At 40.8% G+C, this 27,534-nt stretch overlaps 1 protein-coding gene across 1 annotated transcript in view; it reads left to right on the top strand.

Annotated features, from left to right (window-relative positions):
• Nucleotides 1-27,534, top strand: part of LOC147018733 (uncharacterized) — a 127,272-nt gene that overhangs the window by 82,874 nt on the left and 16,864 nt on the right. Inside the window, exons 30-43 of the mRNA XM_085898745.1 lie at nucleotides 377-499; nucleotides 627-749; nucleotides 934-1,062; nucleotides 1,359-1,481; nucleotides 3,316-3,429; nucleotides 3,521-3,611; nucleotides 6,123-6,379; nucleotides 6,927-7,178; nucleotides 9,405-9,674; nucleotides 9,989-10,516; nucleotides 12,582-12,697; nucleotides 14,129-14,190; nucleotides 21,612-21,796; nucleotides 25,576-25,747. Of these exons, the coding sequence (XP_085754871.1) occupies nucleotides 377-499; nucleotides 627-749; nucleotides 934-1,062; nucleotides 1,359-1,481; nucleotides 3,316-3,429; nucleotides 3,521-3,611; nucleotides 6,123-6,379; nucleotides 6,927-7,178; nucleotides 9,405-9,674; nucleotides 9,989-10,516; nucleotides 12,582-12,697; nucleotides 14,129-14,190; nucleotides 21,612-21,796; nucleotides 25,576-25,747 (2,545 nt within the window). The remainder of the gene's footprint in view (nucleotides 1-376; nucleotides 500-626; nucleotides 750-933; nucleotides 1,063-1,358; nucleotides 1,482-3,315; nucleotides 3,430-3,520; nucleotides 3,612-6,122; nucleotides 6,380-6,926; nucleotides 7,179-9,404; nucleotides 9,675-9,988; nucleotides 10,517-12,581; nucleotides 12,698-14,128; nucleotides 14,191-21,611; nucleotides 21,797-25,575; nucleotides 25,748-27,534) is intronic.

Below are 27,534 nucleotides of genomic sequence, written 5' to 3'. Positions count from 1 at the left end.
AAAAAGTATAATGCTTTGGATGACTTGCCATGTCCTCTCTCAGCACAATTCAGGTTAAGCATATTAAAGTAACACAACCAGCAAGGAAAGTCAGATTTTTTTGGAAAATAATGTTTTACTACTTTGCTGGAACCAAACTCTGTGTCTCCATAGAAAAGACAAAATGCTCACGCCCACTACTGTTGTGCCACTTACTTATCCAGCATCAAAATGAATAAACATTTTTCACAGGTGAACACGGCACACCTTTTGCCATTGATATTATGTACATCCAGAACAAACTCATCAAGTCATTGTTTGCAGATAATAATGATGCCTAACAGATCTGCATTTAAGCTCATGATGGTTTTTATTTTCATGTTTGTTCTCCATTCAGACATTGATGAATGTACCGAGGGAACATATAAATGCATGAGGAATGATATTTGCAAGAACACCAAAGGAGCATTTCGTTGCGACTGTAAACCTGGATATGAACTAACTGGTGGCAGCTGTGTGGGTAAGTGATTCCAGGACTATTTCTAACCACTGAGATTAGAGTTGAACAATATCATGAAGTGAAATGAAACATCTTCACGACATGCAGAAATGAGATCCCCAACCCCCACCGCTTATGTGTGATGCAGATATTGATGAATGTAGCCAAATCAACAGCTGCGACCAAACAACAAACTGCGTCAACAACCCCGGGTCTTTCAGTTGCACCTGCAAGCCTGGCTTCACAAAATTAATCAACAATTCGTGTTCTGGTACGGCAGGCTTTCTGTCACTCGATAAAATTATTTCATATTTGAAAAAATATCTTTCACAATTTTCTAATCTATTTATTTTTGATCATCAAGTTTATATGCCAAAACAAAAGAGACTGAGTTCATGCAAAGCAAACCCATTCTCTCACATTTCTGTAATTTCCACTCCCCATGTTGCTTGCAGACATTGATGAATGCCTCACCGATTCTCTTCATAACTGTTCTCGGGATTTCGGCCTCTGTAACAACGTCGATGGTGGGTTCACCTGCCAGTGTCAAGAAGGATCCAATGGTGATGGTGTGAATTGTACAGGTATAGAACTTGCACATTTAACACGTGGCAGAAATGAACTAATCCATTGACAATGTGAAATAATCTCACGTCCAGAGATATGAGAGAGAGTATATTTAATATACAGTATAACGGGGATAAGATAATCCACAGAGGCATTTAACAACTACAATATGAGCGAAGGATGTGATGGAATGATTTTTATATTTTTCAGATTATTTCATCTTGCATTTTATTTGTCATTATCATGCAGGAAAATATTCCTTCTGCTTGTTTCTTCTTGTTTCTTTAACCCCCACCTGGTATTTATCCTTCAGCCATTGATATGTGCAAGTCCTCTCCATGCAATGGGAAAGCGAATTGTGAGAGCATTTTTGGGAATTACACATGTTCGTGTCCGCCTTCGTATGAACTCACAGCGGATAAACATGGCTGTCAGGGTAAGTTCTTCAATCCCACATTAAGAAAACATTGTTACAACAGACAAATGTGTAATTTGCATACATTTTAAGTTATTGATAGGATTTGATCGATTTTGTATGTACTCTTGTTCGGATGTTTATTTATAACATGGGCCTGAGAAGGTTCTTTTTATGCAAGGAGTATTTTCAGGGGAGATCAAGAGAATAATTAACACATCGATTTGGAATTGGCACACGTATCCAACTCTTTGTGAAAAAGCAAAGGTGGTATTATGAGTTCAGCCAGAAGAAAAATTGGTAGCTTGTTCAATGAAGGTTTATAATGATGACTTGTATTTATTGAAAAATATGTCATCGTGTCACGTGTACGTGGACAACCAGCTTAAGTCTAAATTTGGATGGCACACTGGCAATCCGAGCAATGGTAGTGCGATGCGCCTCTTGTCTCACATTTCTCTGACATGCAAATGGCTAAACAAAGTGATTATCCGAATTTCTTTATTTCCCTTCAATGTTTTGGATTAAAACTAAATCTTCCCCACAGGAGATATGGCAGCAACACATGGCACTTGCAGCCCTTGAGAAATAAGTAAATAATTTCATCGGTGCACAAGGATTGATCGCCCAAGATCTGGGATGAAGACATAATTAACTAGAAGGGCACTCAGTAGAGCGCATACCTCCGTCACGTAATGCCTGATTCACGAGAACACATTGGGCCTAAAGCATTGTTGAAATATCATGCTATGCTATACGGTACTATATAGTTTTTGGCCCTGTCTGTCATTGGTGAAGAATCACTTAAAAAAATAAATAATTCTTGTTTCCAGATCCGGAATCGAATCAATTCGTCCTTGCCACACACCCAGCGTGTCCACCAAGTTTCATCCAAATCTGTACACAACCTTTTGAGATATCCTGTTATATATCGGTTTAGCCCTACCTCTCAAGGTCTAGCCCCATCAAAAGCCCAATCTCCACTGGATAATGCTCTGTGCAATAATTGTGTAGGCAACTCCATACAGTGTAGACCCATTCACCAAAACACTTCTGAAAGGCAGAGTGCTGCAGAATCCAACTTTGCCTAACTGGAAAAAGTACATAAACATACTAGCAGGGGTCCCCTGTGTTTTAATCCTTTTAAAATTTATTTTGTTGTTTTAATCCTGTTGGCATTTTGAAGAAATCAAATTTTGTTTTTCTTTCATTTTTTGTGGGAGCCTAAAACACTTCCCTCCACCTACTAAGGAGTGATCAGAGATCATTTAGCATAACCTTTCACATAGCTACAAATGCTTAGGCACTAAAAGACAGAAAAAAATTTTTAATGCAACTTTTTCAAAAAAAAAAATTCAAAAAAAAACTTTTCCTGAAACAATCACTGACATTCATTTGTGAACCTCTGAAAGTTTGATGAAGGTCCGTTTGGACATGTCTGAGATAAATGGTGACACATATAGACACAGACAGACAGAGACACATCTCTCTCACAGTATAGATTGTGAAAGAAAAAGAAAAATGGACTCATTAATTAATTGGGAAACAAACAACCACAGGAGCAATTGTTGAACTGGATACTTTCCAATGGATCACCTACAACATGTAAATCTGTTTATTGTACAATAATCAAAAGGATCTATTGATCTTGTGTCCAGTCTCGTCATACAAGGTCATTTAATTGATAATAGTCACTTTACTATTAATCATGATGATAAAAATCAGTTCTGATGTTACTTATACAAAATGGTTCTGCAGCAAGTGGGAACAACATTCGTTTGAACATTGCGAGAACACAAGTTTGTCTTACACACCTTTGGAAAACAATACAATCAACTTTTTATTTCTTTTTCAGATCGTGATGAATGCCTAGTGGGGAGTTATTGTGCACAGAATTGCAGCAATACCGTTGGAGGCTTCAACTGCAGTTGCTTTGAAGGTTTTAAAGAAGACGGTGATACATGTGTTCGTAAGTCGGCTTTTTTTAAACTTCCATTCACATTGAATAAAGAAATGTGGTTGTTTTAAACTCGATGCATTTCAATCTCTCTGTCATGCAGCAAAAATGAACTGCACAAGCAATTTATGTGGAGATCATTCGTTCTGCTTTCTCAATGCAAGTGGAGACAATGAGTGTTTGTGCAAACAAGGGTAAGAATATTGGCTTTTTTGTCTTGTCGTGTAATTGTAAAAGTTTTCAGCAAGTACCATTTGATAGGAAACCAAGCAGAACACTTGATGTATCATTCTCCTTACAGTGTGTGTGTGTGCGTGCAAGTGTGTGTGCATGTGTGTGTGTGTGCATATATATATATATATATATATATATATATATATATATATATATATATATATATATATATATATATATATATATATATATATATATATATATATTGTTGCTGTGAATTTTCCCAATTTTTGTTTTTATTGAGGTTATTGAGATGGTATTGTCATTTAGAAGCAGATGAACTGCAGTTGTGTTGGAACAATTCTGCTTTGTGGATGAGGGTAAGGAACCCTCCTCCACCATAATTGCCTGGTTTATCCTTTCTGATGAAAGAGTGTAATGATGTGGGAAGATTTTGGAAGCATTTTTGAGTTTGATTTCTTGAATGAGTGCTATGTCTATTTTGTATTTGTTGGTGAAATATTTTAAATGACGTTTATGTTGAGCTGTAAAATGTTGGGGTGAAATTTATTGGTGAGTGATTGTTGAGTTGACTGTGTGACTGAAGAGAGGTGATTTATAGTACAGCCACAGGTCCATTGCGAGCGTCATCCTTGTACGAGGGTCAATTTGTAGATTAGAGATGGAACCATTTGTTGCTTCCAGTGCAGAGAACTGAGTAGTGACAGTTGGTGATTCTAATGTTGCATGTAGAGCAGATGTGGATGGGTGGACAAGGGGTGAGTCAATGGCTCCAAGAAGTAGAAGTAAGAGATCCGGTGGTTGGAGACACATGAATCTCTAATGGAAAGAAAGATGTAATCTCCAGGAGTGTTGCTTGGTGTCTTCACAATTCAGTCTACCATTTGTAGTTCTTCCATTGTAGAAGGACTGCAACAGGGAGAATGATGAGGAGTGTCTGATTCTTCTTGAAATAAGAGCCATCACATTAAGATCCTCTCCAGCTCCAATCAGGATATGCTGGAGATACCTTCAGCAGAAGGCAAGATTATGTGATGTGCTAGCTGTGAGGGTACTTTGTTTTGATTGTGTGCCAAGATTTTGGCACACTTATATCTCGAATCGATAATTTTACGGCTCTGGATTGCCAATATGTACCAAAAACGATGGTGACATGAAATAAAAATGTCGGGAATTTAATGATTACAGGGGAGAGTGGCACAATAATCGTCAATTGAAGTAAAGAGACAGGGAAGTTGATGGACCACTTAATCTAAACAAATACACCTCAACACCTATCCTTAAACTAAATGTGAAGAACACCAGACATGCAAGGGGTTACAGAACGGGAAAGAAAGAACGATATTGGGGAGATGGAGGTATTGACCTTCCCACTTGTTAGGCACGAGGATGGTTTCGCGTGTGGTGCATTCATTGGATGGGGGTTTGGGGTGTGGGCGAGCTCATTCACACCTGGTTGGCACATCTGCCACAGCTTGTTATTCAGCTTTCTGCCACTCGTAACCACATCCACTGGTACCTCGCCAACTCACCTACTACTTGAACAGACTGTTCACAAGAATGAAGATGTCAGAGAAACCCAATCCGCATGCTTATCTGAGATGGTAACGGTTTCAAGAGCTACTCTTCCTCTATTTTTTCATGCGCAGGGACACAGGATGAACAGAACAGTTGACAGAACTGTGTGTTGTAGGTGTGTGCAGTCTTCCCGATGGTGAAGTTTCAAGAGGCACAACATAGTCAGGTCATGCAGATTAGCAGAGATGCAAAGTATGCTTTGCAGCATGTTTGCCTTTCAGACTCTTCTCAACCTTCTCCACTGGTTTAGCATAGGGCCTGTATGTGAGATATCTCTAAGTACATGTGTAGTTAACCCAAACCCATTGTATAGAGGGAATCTCTTCTGGCATCTCCTGCTTCTGCTGCACCTCCTTGCATCTCCTCACTGTGGCATCTTTCAGCATGCAAGTGTCACTGCCTTTTATAGTGACCCGCCCCCCACTGTGGAGTGGTCTCTCCCCCGCCCCACGAGTGTCATGTCACACATGCGCTTTCGCAGTGCTGATGAACCAAGCATGGTTGCGCCGTCTCACCAGAGCATGTGCGGGGATTCGCAGCCAGCATATGTGGACGTGCCATGATTATGTGCAGTTGTATGTTCTCGATGTGCAGTTGTATTGTGTGAGAAGACAATGGGGGTGATTTAAGAGTTAAACACAGAGGAAATAGAGGGAGAAGCGAGAGACATGAGGGTCGAGACTCCAGGGTGATGAGATGCCTTGACATCTCTTTCTGGTCTGTGCGAATTAGGGGAACAAACACACTGACATTCATTCAGAGAAGCACATGACACTGTTAAATAATGAATCCCTCATTATCCCCTCAGTCAATTTTGTAACAATACATATACATACACACATACTGACATATTGGTTTCATTAAATATCATTCTTTCTTATGCTTGCCCAATTGTTTGTGAATTTTAATTCTGACTTTTCTATGTTCTACAGGTATGAGAATAATGGATCACATTGCACCAACAAGAATGAATGTGAGATGAAACCATGTGATAAAAACTTGGGGGTCTGCACAGACACGGATGGCAGCTTCCATTGCTCATGCCAAACAGGATACACATTGTCGTCTGATGGGTTATCATGTCAAGACGTCAACGAGTGCCAGTCAGCAAGTCCGCCGTGTGATGCCAACGCCAAATGCAGCAACACCCTGGGCTCGTACACCTGCAAATGCAAAAATGGCTACACCGGTAATGCATCTACCTTTAACTATGTAACTCATTACATACGACAAAATAATTCTTTGTTTTTGTTACTTCACATTATCACATTATGCCTGGTGTTGGCTTCATGGTTAGGGTGGTGGTGGGCTTGGGATCTGAGGATCCTGAGTTCAAGTCCTGCTTGGCTGTTGAATTAGTGCCAGGTGGGTTTGACTCTGCTTGTCATTCTTCTGAGGTCGGTAAAACGAGTGCCAGCTTGCTGGTATTCTGTGTCAGAGTGGTGACCTGTCCAGGATTGTGCCCACTAGCCAAGGAGACTGCTTAGGCAGCACCAACACTCTGCACAGAGTATGGTCCCAATTGATAGAAGGATTATCACAATGATAAAAATATTACATCTTTAATTTTTGAAATATGAGGTACTTTTTAAATTTATTGTACATGACATCCATATTTCTACAGCTTAAAGACCCATTTAATGGAACTATCTTCCTGCATTTATACGTAGATCTTCCTGTAAAGTAGATATAACTATTTTCTCAAATAACCAAGATATTTTAAACTCAATTTTCAGGCAATGGCATTTCCTGTGAAGATGTCAACGAATGTGCCAATGCTGCAGAAGCAATGTGTGCAGCTGACAAGAAATGCAACAACACTGTTGGATGGTATGAGTGTCTCTGTCGAAGTGGCTACAGGACTGATGGGAATGGAACTTGTGTTGACATTAATGAATGTTCTGAGGACAATCTAGAATGCCAGCCCCATTCAAGCTGCAAAAACACACCGGGCTCGCACAAGTGCGTCTGCAATGAAGGATACAATAGTAAGTACATTATTAATCTCACATTCTGAAAGGTATGCATTCCCCAATATTAAAGCATTGGACTCCTCAATGATCATTGACAAATATATATATATATATATATATATATATATATATATATATATATATATATATATATATATATATATATATATCAAACCATGATGTGTTTCCATGTGCTAGTCTGTCTCCTGTTTGTGGTGGCCGCTTTCTGTGCTGCATCTGAAAAGCTGTGCATGCAGGTGGAGCTCAACATTCACATTTAACATGATGGGAGAACAGACAATAATAATGAATAATGATGTCAAATTTTATTTTGCAAGCAGGATATTCCACACTCCTTTGAGACAAATCCAACCGCCGCTTCTGGATGTTGCACCACCATTTTGCGGTGGGCGATATAATTAGCTCAGCACTTTGACTCTGAGTGAAACCAAGAGTGCAACACAATTAACCTTGTGAAAGTCCATGAACTAATTTATATTGACAGATTAACTTAAATTTTTCCCGTCAGTGGGGACGGATACGTTGCTTGTGTCTCTGTATATGACCCTTTCCTTGTGTTTCCAGATTCATTTAAATATCAAATCCATTCATTTTTAACAACATTTATTCTTGAACCACATTACTTGAACATCCACACAGTTATTTCTCCGACAATAAAACATTTTAAAACTAGCAAAAAGAACAGAAAATGTTTTACTTACTTTAAAATTGTTTGTAACCATTCTTATAGTCAAAATAACCATCCTTTGTTAGTAATCATGATTGTTACAGGTAGTGAATTTAACTCCGACTTCATATAGAATGTTCTGCAATGTCTTACATTCTCACAAACATTTACAAAACAACTCTCTTCAAGAATCTTTCCATTCTGGTGACTTTTTAATCGATACAAGATTGAGCCTCATAAAAGAGCAAGGTGACAGAAGGTAAAAAGCCCGCTAGCTGACAGTGGGGTAGCTGGGCCACATGTGGGCACAACAAGCAGGGTAATGAACGAACAAGGAAAGAGAAGAGAGAAGAGGTAAGGAAACACAGTAACCTGCAAGTAAGAGGGTTGGGTTAGAATTGGTAGGTTTAATTTGAGTAGAAAGTTTGAGGGTAGGGATGGTGAATGAATGGCATGAGAGAGTGGTGCACTACCTGATTGAAGCTTCTGGAGGAAAGAGGAGGATTGAAGAGCCTCAGCGTGAATGGGGGCGGGGGGGGGTGTAAAACTAATAATGGAGCTCATCTGGCTCCCCATTGATCGGGGGAAAAAAGTCACGCTTCTCACCTAATATTACTTTAAATGGCAGTCCTCCATCATACATGTCTGTCCCTCCTAACTCTAATAAGATCTCACAAGTTTCTGTAAATATCAGTGTTCAGGCAAGGGACCCCACAAGATTAACTGTACGCATTTTAAAATCAATGCAAGTGATTTGCATTGAATTCCATATAATGAACACTTAATGCTTTCAACTGCAGATAAACTAGCCTTTAACTAAACGTTGACGCAAGTTTCACACCAAATGCTTTTTCTTCCAGGAAAGGACAAGTGGACCATAGCAGTACTGTCCAAAAGGTTGTGTTGAAATACATATATATATATATTTCAAATCTTTGTGACCCTTGTGCACAGTTGTGGTTTTTATCGTATCTACCTCTTCAGATGCACTCCACGTCTACTCTTCCTACATTTAAAACTGTTATTGAAGACGCAACTTATTAAAGATGGAGTTGTGTTATTCTCCACTACTTTATTTCTAGACTACTCTCTGATATTCTAATTCACTTTGCGAACCGGTCTTCGTGACCTCTGTTTACTGGCCACCCCTTGTATTTAACAGGCAAATGTAGATAACAGGAAATGTCATCTGCACCTTCCTGTAAAATACCCATTTTTATCCTCTAGCCTCATAACTTTTTATTTTACTTTGTTTCTTTTTATTGTTTAGTACCTTGTCATGCACATCAACGAAGATGTCTGAAGAAACTGTGTTGATTAATGATTGAAAATGAAATAGCAATTTACCATATTCTGAATTTTCAATTTACAGGGTCATTTTAACCATGTTTTCCCCAACGATAGAAATATATATATATATATATATATATATATATATATATATATATATATATATATATATATATATATATATATATATATATATATATATATATATATCATTTCATAGGTTTTGTTTGAAATGTTAAATGGCATATTTATCCGTGGTGCAGGTGGAGATCAAAGTGGAACGTGTGTTGACATAAATGAATGCACAATCAAGGAAGAATGTTCTGATAACGCCAATTGCAAAAACCTCAATGGCAGCTTCTCCTGTGACTGCAAGCCTGGTTTCAATGGTACTGGTGCCATTTGTGACGATGTGGATGAATGTACACTCCAAAAAGACAACTGCCACAGTAATGCAACCTGCAACAACTCCATTGGTTCCTTCCAATGCACCTGTAAGGATGGCTTCGCTGGAAATGGTGTCAACTGCACAGGTATGGGTCGATTAATTTCCCTGCGAAAACTTGATATCCAACCTTCGTGAACTGTTCTTGTTTCCAACAAGTAGAAAGTACAATTTATTTTCTGTTTACTTTACCTGCTACTGATAAAAAAGTTGAATAAATAATACAGTTGGGAAGGTATATAGATTTGTTATTTTACTTCGTTTCTCCCCATTATTCTCCATCATCGCCTTATATTTCAATCTGTTAATTTCATTTTAATCTTGTACTTTCTTTCTGATTTGCTCGTTCATAACTTTTAAATGATGTTAAATCCTGAGAGATTACTTTGTCTTCTATTTCAGCCTTTCCAGAAACAACCACAACTATAACCTCTGTGGTGTCAACAATATCACTTATGACAACAACTGCAACAGGCATTTCATCTACTTCAGTCTCTGCAACAGGCATTTCATCTCCTGCAGTATCTGCAACAGGCATATCATCTACTTCAGTCTCTGCAACAGGCATTTCATCTCCTGCAGTATCTGCAACAGGCATTTCATCTCCTGCAGTATCTGCAACAGGCATATCATCTCCTGCAGTATCTGCAACAGGCATATCATCTCCTGCAGTATCTGCAACAGGCATTTCATCTCCTTCAGTCTCTGCAACAGGCACATCATCGACTTCAGTCTCTGCAACAGGCATTTCATCTCCTGCAGTATCTGCAACAGGCATTTCATCTCCTGCAGTATCTGCAACAGGCATATCATCTCCTGCAGTATCTGCAACAGGCACATCATCGACTTCAGTCTCTGCAACCACAACAACAACAACAACTTCGAGTCCAGCATCCCCAACCTTACATCTTGTGGATTCATCTGGAAAAGGTAATTTTATTCTGTTCAGGGGAATTTAGATTCAAATGACATTTTGCACATTATTACATCCGTCACCAAAGGTGGAAGGAGGTTATGTTTTCACGTCTGTTTGCCTGTTTGTCTGTCTGTGTGCAGGATATCTCAAAATGTTGTTTATGGATTTGGATGAAATTTGGTGGGCAGGTTGGGTGTGTGATAAGGACGAAATGTTTATATTTTGGTGAAGATCTGAATTCGGATGTGGATACTAGACTTTCTAAAGTGATTCTTCACCATTGAGAGATAGGGCCAAAAACGATATTATAGTACTGTATTGTATTATATTTCAAAAATGTATTGGGCCCGATATGTTCTCGTGGATCAGGCATTAAGCGGCGGAGGTATGCGCTCCACTGAGTGCCCTTCGAGTTCTCGAACGTTTTCATAACTAACAAGAATGAAAAATCCACCAACATGCATTGCTAAAGTCCCAGATCAAGAGATTGCAAAATCTCCAAATTGCTCATCCTCAAAATATTGACAAATGTTATCATGCTGAGCAAAATTATGGCTGAAGCTCTTGTAATAATTCCAACTGAAGGAAGCGACATTCTCTCTTGGGTATTGCATCCGCACCATGACAAAAAAACCCCATTTTTAATCAGATTAAAAAATTAATACACAACAAAAGCACACTGAGGTGATGACGTCATGTTGGCATGACAATGCACGGCCTGGTTTAACACTCTTGTTGAAAATAGATGTATTCATATTTTGTCTTTTTCTCTTATTTTGGAATATTCATCTGCCATATGGATATGGACATTTTTCCATCTCAATCCCACAAGAAGTAAAATAAATAATTACGCCAACCCACACTTCAAATCTCCAACTGCCTCTGACATCGACATTTCACACAGTTGTTACTATTGCCACCGATAACAAAAATGTCAAAATATGTCATGATGGCAATCCATAAAATGATTGTGGTGTTGCATTGTGTTGTCATCCCAACCTTGTCAGTCCTTTCTACCTTGTTTGGTTGTTTTTTGGGGCTTCCATCACTTCATGGTTTTAATTTTTATAAAATGTTTTTTTCTGATTTGTATCTACATGGGTTGCAAAAGAAAGGCAGAGGGATTATTAATGATAAAGTCCGAGCCGTCGCTGGGCATAATTGACTTCTCCCGTGATGTAGCTGAGTCTATGGGTCTATCACTTCACCATCGCAGAAAGATCGGTGGTCTCTTTGTCTTCTCCCGCCTCCTTTCTGGTCTTGCACCCTCTGCTCTTTCTGTGCTTTGTTCTTCTCAGGTTTTGCAGAGCTCACACGATCCACTATTAACCCCATTCTGGTGAAACCACCTAAATCCAGGATCACTACTCACCTGCACTCAATTTTTCCTCTTTTTCCCCACCTGTGGAACCAACTTCCACATCCTCTTCAATCTAATTCTGCCCTCCAGGTCTTCAAGACAGCTGTTCAGCACCATCTCAGATCTCCCCCCATCCAAAACCATGATATTTTCTGCCCTTGTTAAGCCCCCCACCCCCAAACCCTCCACCTTCCAAATTTCCAGTTTTCCCTCCTGAGAGTTTTCTTCTGTATCCATCTTGTCCACCCCATACATACTCTTCTGCCCCCCCCCCCCAATTCCTCCCCACACCCATTGTTTGTCCATGTCTGCCTCTATCTTGTCCTTCAACTCTGCTGTTGTTGTTTCCCCCAACTCTCAACTGTTCCTTTTGTCCTATTGTGTTTTGTTCCATTCAGTGTACGAATACCATCTCTTCTACAAGCCTCGACTCTGCCAACAAAAAAGTGAGAGCTGATTGGTTGTTCCCTCCGTTTGTGGGTGAGAGACATGTTCAGGCCTTGCTCCATTAACCAAACGCCCAATCACGTCTCTCACCCATATTTGGAGGAAGGAACAACCACTCAGCTCTCACCTCATCAAATATGCCCAGCTGCGGCTAGGAATGTAGAATTAAAAACCTTTCCGCCCTTCTTGGGCAATGCATACATTTGATGAATCTGATTTTTAAGAAGCACGCATATTTGAAGGAGCTTTTACACTGTTTTGTCTCCCTACAGATCACTTGAAGAAACTCAATTTTAAACTAACAGCAACAAACAGAGAATATTTTGAAGACATGAACAACGTAACGAGTGAAAATTACAAGAGCTTTGTGAAAAACTTTACAGCTCAGGTATCTTTATTGAAATAATATGGAACATGCTAAAACCATGTATGTTACACAACTGTGATGATGTTCATTTTCACAAACCAACATCAACAAAATTAATGTGTTGGATCACATAATCAGTCACATCATGCTTCATGCATAATTGGCAAAGAACTCACGAAAGTCATTCGTGTGGTTCAGTGCAGTTATGCTTGCAAAGCTCGAGGATTTCTCGATTTTTAATTAATTTTCCCTGTTTTGTGAAGTGTATCCCAAAACAGCTGGCTGCCTCTTTGCTATTTAATTGTGTATTGGGGTCATCATCTGATGATACTCACAATTTGGATGTCTGACATGAATATGGAATGGTCGAGCAGAAGTAGTCAACACAATAATATGTAGTGGTTTTGTGAAGAACCAAGCAGTTAATGATGTACGAAGTGAATTTTTACATGAAGACAGAGTTGATTATCAATCACCGGTGAACAACGCAGTTTAAATTTTCAACATTTCTCTCAGCAAACAATCCACGTTGCTCAACACACTGTGTGTCCCTCTGGATTATGAACATATCGAAACCATGTATCATATCACACATCATTTTGCTGCATTAACATGATAATTTGCATCTCATTAAATTGTGTTCATTGAACATGTAAACCATGGATAATCCACTGTAGGGATTAGGGGTTAGTGAACCAGGGCACATGGCAAATTGGAGGTTGGGGTCGTGCAATTATATATATATATATATATATATATATGTATTTCGTACAGAAAATAACAAATATAGTACCATACTTTAAAATTCTCACAAGAAACAACTTGTACTTTAACACATAAAAATAAGAGTGACTTAAGTTGGTCATGTTTAAGACTTAAACTGTGGAGTGGATTTTGTACTCGAAACACGACTTGCAAAATGATCGAAAATTTTCTTCCATGAGCCTTGACCTTTGCACATATGCACATATAAAGGCTGAAAGTGTGTGTATGCCTGGTGTTGGCTTAATGGTAAGAATGGTGGGCTTGGGATCCTCGGTTTGGGATCCTTGGGTCCTGAGTTAAAATCTTAGCCCCAGGTGGGGTTGAGTACCAGCTTGCTGGGATGATTGAACCATTCAAGTATCCTGTGTCGGAGTGGCGACCCCTCCAGGATTGTGTCCAATAGCCCAGGAGACTGCTTAGGCAGCAACAACGCTCTGTGCAAAGTATGGCCCCAAAAGATGGACAGAAAGTGTGTGTGTGTGTGTGTGTGTGTGTGTGTGTGTGTGTGTGTGTGTGTGTGTGTGTGTGTGTGTATGTGTGTGTGTGTGTGTGTGTGTGTGTGTGTGTGTGTGTGTGTGTGTGTGTGTTTTATTTGGGGAATGCTTATAACACTTCCAAAAGGAATGCTGAACGGATGGTAACGTCTCAGAAAATCTGAAATGTTTTTTTGTTTTTCTTAATCTACAGATGTCTAAAATCCTGAAGGCTGTTCACCCCCTATTTGACAAGATTGTTGTGCACAGTCTCACGTGAGTTTCACATTTGAAGTTAACATGCATTTGTAATTTATTCTTGCAGTGATAGAACAATCATATCAGTTGTTACATTGTTCAATCAGTGTAAATGAAACTGCTGACATTGCAGTAGTGATCAAAGTATTGGTTCTTATTTTTCTTCGAAAATTAATGATCACAGGCTCACATTCTTCACCTGTCCACCTTCACAAACTACCATCTTGCCTCTTGTCCCAGCCATTTATTTGAAGGCTTTCAAATTATCTTATCTTCGGAGTAGAAAAAGGCCACAAATCACATTTTGGATCAGCTATCATGTACGGATGTGCGGAGATGACAAGCTGAATCTTGCGTCCAAACACTCATACAGGATGAACCAAGTTAGAAAGGACAACAGAACATTTGTCATGAAAATATCTGTCGAACAAACTAAAAGTGGCTTCTGACCTACGTTGATTAAATGGTTGAAGAATTGGACCCTTCTCAGTACCATCCAGGTTAACTATGTGTTTATGGGTCCTATCAATTGAAGATAAATTTGGCAACAGTACTCCAGGAGGGGATATATAGTTGTCTCATGAATGTACAAAACAGCATCAGGAGGTAAATACCTCTGCACTGAATAAAGACAACCAATTTGATTGGATGCAATCTTAGCAATACCAGAAATGTACTTATCCCAACTGAGGTATTGGGAGATGTCAAGACCAAGATGATGGAGTTTAGATGATTCTGGTAAGGTTGAAGACCCCATATGCACAGAAGTGAGCGCCTGTTTATACCGGTACATGAACAACAATTTAGTCTTCCTTGCATTGAAGGTTACCAGCCAGCATGGGCGTCGATGGGTGATGGAGGGGGGGGGGACATGTCCCCCCTCCCACTTTTTTGATTGGGGGGGATAACATTGATTGTCCCCCCCCCCTCTTTTTTGCTTGAATATAATATAAAATGCATTGCTCTGTACCATACGGATGCAGGATGTTCTCCAAATCCATCAACTAACTGGAAGGGCACTTGTTTGGAACCCATACCTCCGTCAGACTGATTACTTTACATTTTTTATCCCACTGATATGCCGGATCTGGATTCGGACCTGAAGCAAAATCTAATCAGCTTGTTCTTGTCACCTAACCAACTCATTCACCAAGTTTCATCTGAATCCATCCACAACTTTTTGGGATATCATGCTATCTTTCGTTTTTGGCCCTATCTCTCAATAGGAAGAAATCACTTAATTATCGAAGCCAGCCGGATTCGGATTCGGATCTTCACCAAAATATAATCATTTCGTCTTTGTCACATACCCAACTTTTTCACCAAGTTTAATCCAAATCTGTCCACCAATTTTTGAGATATCCTGCACACAAACAAAGAAACAGTCAAACAAACTAACTAACAAACAGAGAGACAGGGGTGAAAACATAACCTCCATCCACCTTAGGTGGGCGGAGGTAATAATGTATCAATAAACATTAACTTTTGCCAAATAAGTTATCTTTGAAATAAACACTGTGATGGTGTGGAGTATTTCAGAACAAAGACTGGTATTTAGTGGGGCAACTTAGCATAACAATGGTGCATTTTGTGAGGAGAGCACCAAATTCGGCACACAAGTAGCCTATCATATTATGAACAGATTTGGATATTGGGCCATCTCAAATTCAGCCGTTGATGGCTGTGGCAGCCATTTTCCACTGCCATCAAAAATTTTGAGATGGCCCAATATCCAAATCTGTTCATAATATGATGGGCTACTCGTGTCCCAAATTTGGTGCTTTCCTCACAAAATGCACATTTGTTATGCTATATTTAGCTAAGTTGCCCCACTAATTGACTTGTGCACAAACTAGACTTCATTAGTTGGAGTAAACACATCCTGCATGGTGTGCGTGCACTGATAATGTATCACTTCTGCTTGAGTACTGATATGGACAGACATTTCTAGTGCAGTGTTGTGTTGCTTCAAGTTATCTTCTAAAAGAGCTTCCTTGCTCACCGATAGCGGAATTTTCTGGTGAGAAAAGTTCATTGAGTCATTGTTGCATCGGAAAGAATGTGTCATTAAAGTGCCAAGGGTCCTTAGATGGTGGATTGCAGTCCACATCTGGACTGCAGGCATCATCAGTCCAGACTGTGAGCTAATCCAAATCCTCTTGAAAAAGGTCTCTGGTGTTTATGCATTCAAACCAAGTTGATAAATGACAAGTAGAGGTACACTCAAAGTATACCACCCCCATGCCAAATAAATAAATAACAAATCCTCCAGTGCACGACATTGACGGGGCACCTTTGGCATCCAGCGATGCCACCGTGCAGCACGTGGAGACAGAATTGGGACAGAATGGTGTACAATAATTGATTATTAAATTGATTAATAGCATAATTAACATAAATAAATAATAATCATAAAAAATTAATTTCTGAATCAATTGGCTGATAGCATACCAAAACCACCACTGTTTCATCCGAATCTGTAACTGTTTGGAAATTAAGTAATTCAACGAAAAATATTTAATTAATCAATAAATCAAGAATACCCTTTGGAGCCAAATCACTTGTTCACTGTCGTGTCCAAATATCAGCTTCCTTGCACAAAAGATGCTGAGATATTGCCCAGATGAGAAATAAAATAAATAAGTAATTCATAAATCGATAATAATTAAGTAATTAATCAATTAATTGATTAATCAAAATGATTAAAAATATCATTTTTGCCAAAGTACATTTACATTTACATTTACATACATTTACATACAAAGTACATACAAAGGCTCAAAAGGTGCCTGAGGTATTGCCCAGATGAGACAGAAAATAAATAAATAAATAAATAATAAATTGATCATAATTAAGTACTCAATCAATTAAATGATTCATCAAAAAATATAAAATATCGTTTTTGCCAAAGCACATCTTCACTTTTGTCCCCAAATTTCAGCTTCTTAGCTCAAAGGATAGCTGAGATATCGCCCGGACAAACAAACAAGCAAGAAAGCAAGAAAATAAACGGAGTAAAAACTGAGTACCCCCTTCCTTCGGTGCCCGGCAACGACGTCATGCATCACCTGGATATGGGATTGGGAAGGGGTGCTGTACAACAAACGCTGGGAGGGATTAATGCAGAAGGTGATGAACATTTAGATTTATATCTGTTTAGCAAGGAAATCTGATGCAGGAGGAGGCCATTTGGCCCATCATGCCTGCGCTATACAAGCACAAGGGGTGGGTTCCGTTAGTGAGTAGCTTGCTGTCGCTTGCCAAGCAGCTTGCTTGAACCCTGTGTAACACCAGAGTTGATGGAGCGAGTCGAAGAAGATTGACCCTCAAGTACCACCTTCATCTTGTGATTCGTCAGGAAAGCTGATATGATTGAATGTATTACTCCAGATACACCATATGACTGAGACTTGTGTAGCAAACCCTTGTGCCACACCTTATCAAAAGCCTCTGAGATATCCAAAGCAACCCCCCCCATCCTTCCCCCTCATGGCTCCCCTTCACCCCGCACCCTCCCAGCTCCCTCCCTTCCCCACAGCCCTCCCCCAGATTTGACACAGCCCTGCTCCCTCCCAGCTTTGCCCAGCCCCACACCCTACCAAATTCTGCCGCATTCCCTCTCCTTGCTCCGATCTACATTCCTGCAGCCTACCAGCAGCTCCTTTTCCCATGTCACTGACTGTGTGTATTTCAAACATCCGAGGCTACCACTCCAACCTGACAGATCTCTCAATCTCGGTCATGGCTGATTCACCAGGCATCACCCGTTTAACAGAATCCTTCCTCCCACAGGATGTCCCTGCCTCTTGGTGTCTCTCACTGGCTATTGTCTCTTCCAGTTTGGCGAGTCTGGCAGTTCACTCAGGGAAACTGGCAGGGACTGCAAACAGCCATCACACTTCAGGATTGGTCTCCTATATCCACCGCCCCTGATATTAACTCAGCCTGAGAATTATTTCGCAGAAACCTGCTCTCTCTAATGCACAGATTAATCCCATCTCATCTTCAGTTATCGTACCCATCCTACTGCCCATGGTACGCTGAGTCCTGTGGTGAGGCAGTTGCCTTGAAACAACTTACATTCTCCTTCTGGAAGTTAAATCAGACGGAAGGCAATCTCAGATCATCCCACAAAGTCCACAACAAGTGTGTGTCCACCATCAGGAGAGCCAGAAAACAATATCTGTTCAACCTCAAGGTTGAACTTTCAAACTTATCTCCCTCCTCTAAAAACCTGGTGGTGCGTTCTTATGCTCTTCTTAGTCTGTCTCTGGAGTGTACTCCATTTCCATCCCTTCCATGATCACATAAAATGTCACCACAGTCAACACAGCACATCCATACTGCTGTTCCCTCTGGGCTGGCAGTCCTGCCTCACACCTTGCACAGATTTACGCTGTGAAAACCAAGGCCTTTGATATTATCGGGATCTCCCACAATTAAGCTGGGTCTATCACTTTGCCATTGCAGACATGTCAGTGGTTCTTCTCTGTCTTCTTCCACTTCATTTCTAGTCTTGCCCCCTCTGCCCTATCCGTGCTTTGTCCCCACCAGGTATCTGTACGGTGCAAGCGGTCAACCACCAACACATTTCTTCTAATGAAACTCCTGAAATCCTATTTTTTTCCCACCTGTGGAACCAACTTCGACATTCTCTTCAATGTCATTCTTCCCTCCTGGTCTTCAAGACAGCTCACCACCATCTCGTATCATACATCCCCCATCCCAAACCATGATCTTTTCCATACCAATTAAACCACCACCTCCACCCCCCCCCCAAAAAAAATTGTTTTATATCCATCTTATCCACCCCATGCATTTTCCCCCACTCCTCATCCTTACACACGCATCCCTTGTTTGCCATCTCCGTTTATTTTGTCTGCTCACCCTGCTATTGGCATTTCCCCTTTCTTTTTCTGCTGTTCCTATTGTTGTGTTGCATCCTGATCCGTTCCATGTTCGAGCTCTTCCATGAGCCTTGACTCTATATAGTACACAAAATAATAGTCCTGTCAATGCTGTCTGAGATCACGTCCAGCACAGCACAAGAGGGAAACGAAGGTTTGTGAAACAGAAAGAAGTTGTGAGCGATATCTTGTTGAATGCAGAAGAGCAAGGTGGAAACACTGAAACTTATGAGTGCCACTTTAAAGATAATTTTGACGAGATAAAAGTTATCTAGTTATGGGAAGTTGTGTCCAACTTCTGGTGATATTCATGATCAGACCTAAAATAGAGAGTGCTTAACATAAATACCAAGACCATGAAGAGGAGGCTGATGAAGTCAGTGAAAAGTGTAAGCAGGTAATTTAAAGGGAACGGAGAATATGTCACTGTCCAACTGACACTCGGATAGGGCCAGCAGGTCAGGCGAGTTAAGCAGAACTAAGGATTGAACAGAAGAAATGTTCGGGGTGAAAGCCCCTTCAATGGAGAAGCAAATATTGAAAGGATTTCAGTATCGCAATGCACGGGTGAGTGGATCGGCGTGTGCAGGTAGAGATCTGTTATTCTCAGAGAGTAAAACCATATTCATTGTGATAATTTAACTGAGGCCAAGTGAGGTCGATACCGTTTATTCCTGAGACGTGAAACACCCTGCAGCCCATGCCAACAGAAACCAAAGTTTTTGGAATGCTGGCTGCATTTTCCATACAGTCATCATGTAACTGTGTTAATATCAATCGGTGCTCCGATGTTCAAAGTGTTGTGTCAATCGCTCGAGCAGTTGCGCACAAAATGAATTTAAAAGCAAGTAAAAGTGAGGGCCTCGGCCAACATTCCACAATATGGTCAAGGAGGGTTGTGCACACTTATTGCTGGTAATACATAACTCGTCGAAAGGGAGTCCATTGATCACAGTTACCCAAACAAATGTACAAGTCAGTCCAAGACTCAGGAGAGCCAGAAAACAACATCCTTCTAATCTCAAGTCTGAACTCTCAAACCTCTCTCCCTCCTCCAAATCCTGGTGGTATCTAATCAAATCTGTTTCTGGTGTATGTTCCCCCTTCATCTCCTCCCTCACGTCAAATGGCCGCACTGCTGATACCGCACGTGAAAAGGCTGAATGCCTAAACTCGGTGTTTGCATTGAAATATTGTGTCTGAAACCCATCACTTTCTGTACCCACCTTACCCAGTCGCACCCAACTAGTCATGGGACTCTGTGTCCTTTTCTTCTGACAAGGTGGAGAGGTTGTTGTCAAACCTCACCTCAGATTCTGCAACCAGTCCAGACGGCATCAGCCCATGTATCCTAAAAACCTGCTCCTCTGCTATTGTTCACCCTCTCTCTGTTCTATTCACCTTCTCATTTTTTCAAGGTCATCTGCCATCTGCTTGGAAATCAGCAAATATTACCACCTCTCTCTCTCCCTCTCTCTCCTTTCTCTCTCTCTCCCCTTTTCTCTCTCTCTCCTCTCTCTCCTCTCCTCTCTTTCTCTCTCTCTCGCTCTCTCTCTCTCTCTCTCTCTCGCTCTCTCTCTCTCTCTCTCTCTCTCTCTCTCACCCTCCCCCTTCTCTCTCCCTCTCACCCCTTTCTCCCCTCCCTCCCTCTCTCTCACTCTCATTTCCCACATCTCTCCCCCTCTCTCTCTCTCCCCCTCTCTCCCTCTCCCCTCCCTCTCCCCTCCCTCCCACTCTCTCTCTCTTTCACCCTGCCCACTCTCCCTCTCCCTCCCTCTCCCACCCCCTCTCTCTTCCTTTCCTGTTTGTTTGTTTCCTCTATGTTTGTGCCAAATTGGTGCCCCGCTAGCTACCTCACTATCAATTCAATGTTCTTCCATGAGTTTAGTTCTTAGAGAGAAAAAATGGTTCAGAGCCAAACACATAATTTTTCGATAAACTGTATCAGGAAACTCACCCAATCATGGGGAAAATGTATTGCTGGCTGAAAACTACAGAAAAAGAACAAACATCTGTGCCATGTTTTACTGGTGTACGGGTTACAATGTTAAAGTGATGTTAAAACTACGCAGATGTTAAAACGTGAGCTCCATATATTTTAAATCTGGGTGTCCCATCTGCTGTCATCAGTCTGTGGATGTTTAACATCCCACAGTGTCTTTTGCGGAGGAGGTGAGTTATCATCAGCACCCTGAACAAAATACAAATTCCAACCTGAACATGCAGGGGCACTGCATCAGTGGCACATCCATGCCTCAGTTACAATACATCTGGTGGACTGAATTGAGAATTGAATCCCATTCTAATAGGCATTCATGAACAACTACTCCAGGACCAATCCTTCATGGTTGGGGAAATGCTTGTCAATGCACCTTGTATGAAACATCATAATCTTCAACAGTGGGTGTGAGTGCTGGTACATGGAGTCCTGAGATATGGTATGGTGGACTGTGGTGAAAGTGCAATGTACAGTTTCTATCAAGATGTGTAAACTGAGGAAGGATGCAAATGAGTCCCGTGTGTTCCTTGCAGGAATGGCTCTGTTGGCGTGAATTGCACTGTTCAGTACCGGTACGCGCCAAATAATACGGTGAGATTGTTCTATCAAGATGAACTGCTGGAAGCTGTCGTAGATGTTATCAACTACAACAACACCAACAAGACTGAAATATTATTCAGTCCCATCTCGACGAACAACATCACCGAAATTGCTACATGTAAGTTTTTCTTATTTTCGACTCACTTCGGAGGGGTATGTGAAGCACAGCTATTTTGGCAATAGTTACTGTCAGTCCCAAGTTAGGCTGGAAGCACAAAAAGTAAAATGATGTGTTGATTGCAATCACGTACACAGCAGCTTTTATGGGACAAGCAATTGCTTTCACTTCACCAGTTACGATCTCCACATAATGTAATTCCCAAAAAGGTCATTCATGTGTTGGGGTTGGAGTCAGTAAAACTTTCAGGAATTAATAATTGTTTTTCAAAAGACTGCAAAAGGTGCAAGAAAGCAAGCGTTTGACTTTCCACCTGAAATGAAGGTTGCCGTTACGTTTTGACAGTTTCTGCAGTCATTTGTGTTTCGTTTTGTTTTGTCTTTCTGTGTGACCATTGCATGCCGACTACTGGTGATCAAAAGATTTTATTTTCTGTAATGCTTTCCTGAAAGAAACCTTACACTTAAAATATTTAATCCTACACAATATGCAGACAAAAGACGTTTCTGCATGTCCACAGATTTCTGTATTCTCTCAATATCCGAGTGATTTCCAAGAATCAATACCTCGATTAGCAAAAGAGTCCTGATTGTTACCAGAATGATCATTCATCAACATTAACATTTCTGTAAAATTACAATTCCACAATGATGCAAGTCCTCGTCAAGCCCCGAACTGGAACCACACCTTACAAATGAAATTTGTAAATTTTACCCGAAAATCACAAAAACGTAAATATGTAGGTCGTGCAGAGGGTAAATGTATATAAATAAATAAATAAACAAGTCAAGGTGGTGTATCGGTAGTGGAGATGGTAAAGTGCATATAAAGACATAATGGTTCTCAAAAGTATTGTCGTGTCCAGGCAGATTAACACCAGTCTGAACGGATAGCACAACGGTTTTAACTTGGAGGTGAAGAGCCAAGATTATTGGCGATTATGGCGCGCGGGGGATGCAAAGCGGCGAAGGTGCCCACCAGAACGAAAGCACCTGGGTTTATTCTCAAACCCACAATGAATAGACAAACACAAGGAAATTCAACAATAATGGTTTAATGAACATAAATCAAAGGGTGATAATGAAAATAAATCAAGCATTGCGGTAATGAAAAGTGAGGTAAAACTAAATCCGAATTTGAGATGTTTCCACTCAGTCAAAAAAAATAGACAAGGGGAAAGGTAAAAATAAAGGAAAATCCTCCCTTGATGCCGGCACTCAGCTTTGTGCCCAGAGATGGCCTTTAGGAGCCTGGCAGTCGTTGAACCTCAAAGTCACCGTGCAGGAAATGCACAAAATGGCGCGAAGACGCTCTCCGTGGCCAAGTACGTGAGACAATCTGTGCGGGCGGTCCTCAATGCCAAAAGCCCATAAGCCGCCATTACAGTTCCTTCTCACGATCGAAATTGCCAGCACCGCTCCCTCTCAGTTCCAGGTCTACTCACACGAAAATGGCGCCACCTTCCTCTCAATCATACAAGGGACACTGCCGAGTTTGACCTGAGAGACGTGATCCTCTTATTCTCTTCCTCTCCTCCCAAAGTGCACATATTCCACGAACCAGCCGAACAGACAATGGCTAGCCTCTTGCTCAAGCACACGAGCAAATTCGCACCAGTACGAACAACAAGAATTGTGCAGCTTTTTGTCCCTGCCGAGGAAGAAGCAAGAGAGAGATCCTTCTGTTCCAACTGCCGCCTCCACTCAATCATGATCCCTACGATGTCACCCCAACTAATCATAAGCCTTGGGGGTGTGGTCCTCTGGTTACGATTCCTGGGAGTGGGGTTTAGCCTGCCAGTTGTTGTTGTTGTTCTTGTTGTAAAAATGTGGTTCTATTCTGGCCGGTGGTGTAAATGCAAAAACTTATGAAAGGGTCACAGGGAGCAATCACATACTGGGAGAAACTAGCCTTCGACCCTGCCGAGTTAACACAACATCACCCCCCATGTGGTGACACGTAACAATTAAGCTCACTGTTTTCCCTACTTAAATTACATCAAGGTGTCTCCTACCAGTCCACAGACCATGCTGTACTATACAATCATATCTTCGCTGTGGAATTCCTCTTTCTGCCTCCACAAGCATAACAGTATATACAATCCTGTACTATTCTCCTGTAAATTTCAATTCCCCAAATTTGAAATAAAATAGTGTCCCACGACTTGTGACTCCGGCGATTTCAAAATAATTTCATGTGCTTCATGCTCGGATGTCATTGCATGCATGCGCAAAATATGAAACAAATGCATCCAGTCATTTTCGAGTGGAATCTCGGAACGGATGAAAGGATGGATGGACTGAAAGTACCCAAAATGTAAGCCCCAAAACGGGTTGACACCCATTTGAGTGCTATGAAATACTTTACATATGTCATGACCCGAGCGATGCGAATCAAGGAAGTTAAGGAAGATCAAGAATGTGGGTAAGTACAGATCATATTATTCCAAATACAACTAGAACGGCACATGGTAGAGCGAATACCTCCGCCAGGCTGAACAGTTTATTTTTTGTATCCCACTGATAGGCCGGATCTGCATCTGGACCTGAACCAAAATCGAATCGACTTGTTCTTGTCACGACCCAATTCATCCACCAAGTTTCGTCCAAATACATCCATAACATTTTTTGAAATATTGTGTTATATATCGTTTTTGGGGCTTATCTTTGAACAGTGAAGTATCACTTAAAATATTATAAAAATTCTAGTATCCAGATCCAGATTCGGATCTTCACCAAAGTTAAATCAACTTCTCCTTACCACACACCCAACCTGTCCACCATATTCTGTCTGAATCCGTCAACAACTTTTTGAGATATCCTGTTCACAGACAAACTGACAGACAGGAGTGAAAACATAAACTCCATCCACCTTTGGTGGTGGAGGTACTTAAAAAACCCTCTTCTGTCCAAACATTTGCATAGACTCCACCTATTAGGCATGAGCTTAGCAAAGCTACAGCCCCTTATACTCTGTCGGATTGAGTTGCAGCCAATGCAGGGACAATAATTAAATTATCAATTTTATAAACCAGTCCACCCCGGAGAGGGAACATCCACAGACATGTGTTTCAGGCTTATTGGCCCTCGGCAGCATGTCAGTTCACTCCAAGGAGGAGCTTCCAGTCCACATCATATTTATGCACTCACACATTATCTTCATGCACCATGTAATGCATCAACGTTATGCACCCATCCATACACGTCATTGTCATTTGATACATAATCTTTATACATCCAGAGATTACATTTTTCAACTCATTGACACCGTATGTTCACCTGTACCGAAACATTTACACACTTGTCCTGAACATTGGTTAAGTATTTCTTATACACACCCTTCCTCTCCATGTGAGTTCATGCAGGAAGTACATGAAATATGAAATTCATAAAACTCACTTGCTCTTTTCTTTATTGTGACCAATTTCAAGAATTTCTGTATAAATGTATCAGAAGACTTTTTTTTGTATTTTGGTAGAAAAACAACAATCCAAAACAACAAAATTCATTTGATTGATTGAGTTTATGATTGGTTAAAATTGTTCACTTTGCTCGCTTTTCCATCACAACACGAAATGGAATTCTGCATTCAGCCACCGACCAGCTAATGCTCTTGATAGCGACCGACCTCTAAATACTAAGTTGTGACTCAGTACGAGTGTTCCCCATAGTGTCTTGTTACCCACAGGGACCTTCCATACAACCTGTATTACAATATTGTGTGAGGATATTAAAGATCCATGCTAACCAATGTCATCTCATTCTATGTTCTCTCCACAGTAACACAGAACGAGATGTTGGAACTTTATGAATGCAACACAACTGAACTTGGCTACAAAGCTGTTTGGGTTGATACAATCATCAAATGTGTCTTTGTTTGTAACACAAGCAATCCAATCCCTTGCAGTGGCTTGGGAAGTTGTGTACCTCAACCTGTTGGAGCACACTGCAAGTGAGTCTCCCATATAACCGCAATGCAACACATACAGTGAACCAGGTTGTTTAACGTGCTTCCCCTCGTCACCTCGGGCTTCCTGTAATACCGAGTCGAGCTCTTTATTATTTTCTCAGTGAACCCTTCACATTGCATTCCTTTCTGCCACTCATGCACCAATACACAATGTCTTTATCTCCTTGTTCCCTTTGGAATCATTCATCAATCTTGTGAACCTGTTCACCTTACTCCTCCATGAGCCAATATTTCTGTACAAAAGAATATATATCATTTTATCATGTCTCTCTCTGCAATTTTGGACATTTTCAATGAAATTGCTGTCCCACCGTAGTTTACAAAGTCAGTGAGTGATATTTTGAGTTCCCTCTTTGGCCATTTGATTTTCTGTGTGCTCGTAAGGAGCCATTTGTTTTCGATCTCATGCTGCACTTCTAGAGGCTGACGTCCCAAAAGGTGGTGTGCTGGAACCAATCCTGTTCTTGCTATGCACTCATTCGAAGACTTTGTCACTGGAAAATGGATTGTATCACTTTGCAGACAACTTTACTCTGTACAGGATAGTTCTGTATGACTCTGCCATGCACGTTGTGGCATGATCCCTCGGTGCTGATCTGGAGAAATGAAGCAACAGGTCATAAACCTTGAACATGACTTCTAATGAAAAAATACTCACATTCTCAATCTGTACATACATACTGTGTGGACTGGCAGGAAAATCCCTAAACTTATTTCTGTGGTCACAGGTCAACCTCTTGGATAGATGCAGTCTCTGGAGCCCTGGGCTTCACCATCATGTACAGCATTTCTTTGGTACATTATATCTCCAAGATGATGTCCAAAGCCGGCCATCCACCTTGAAATTCTCAGCAGGGCCAAGTCGTTCTTCCGCTGTCCTCAGTTTATAATTGTGTTCAAAGCCTTCCTCTGGAGTGTCATAGAACATGGCTCCCTCTTGAAGACTCGTTCTGCTGGTTCCCATCTTTCCCTCTTCAGGACTAGGAATCTATATATAGCCCTCCTTGTCACTGGAATCTCACATCAGGAAACTGAGCCTTAGGATCTGCTTCTTGCTCATATTAGCAGGTTTATGGCCTTGCCATTTTTTTCCAGCTCGATTTTGGGTTTCTTTCTCCTGCCTCTCACCTCTCCCACCAGCCTCTGAATATGTTCTGCCAGGAATGCTTTCTTTGATACTCCTCCCCATGTCCCTCCCCCCAGTATAAACTCGATGCCCACCTCCAGTTTTTTTTTTAACAACCTTGTTTTCTCACCAGTGCACCTGTCTTCATTATTCTTGAGATCGTCCAGACAGGTTTTTAGCCCGCCTGTTCGAAGAACAGAGAGCTATAGCGATACCCCCGGCGTGAGCGTCAGCGTGAAAATGTTAAAGTTTTTGGTGCAAGTTATTTCCTTTCTAATGTTTTTATGTACCACACTATTTTTTACTGATTACAATATACAAATACATATGTTGCTTTAAAATTATTTCGATCAGACTTCACTGCAATGCTTTAAAAAAATATTATTAGACTAGTCTTTTAAAAACGATAAATGTATAAACAGGCGAGCATTGGATGGCTTTGACACCAACTCTGTGGTTACATCACCTTCCCACCACCACCTCGTGAACTCTCTCATTTCCACTAATGACCTTTCCCACACCTGTTCAGACCATGTTCTCACTATTTACCTCCAAACAATTCCTGTCCTGAAGCTGTGGTCTATCCATTTGTTGTCTTCCCATTGGCTTTCCCGATGCTTCCTTTTGTATGTTGACTCATCCC

This window comes from Eptatretus burgeri, chromosome 10, assembly GCF_056783735.1.
Source record: "Eptatretus burgeri isolate ZD-2024b chromosome 10, Ebu_testis_v1, whole genome shotgun sequence".
NCBI lineage: Eukaryota > Metazoa > Chordata > Myxini > Myxiniformes > Myxinidae > Eptatretus > Eptatretus burgeri.
Note: the sequence above shows the minus strand (reverse complement) of the source record. Positions and strands in the feature narration are given on the sequence as shown.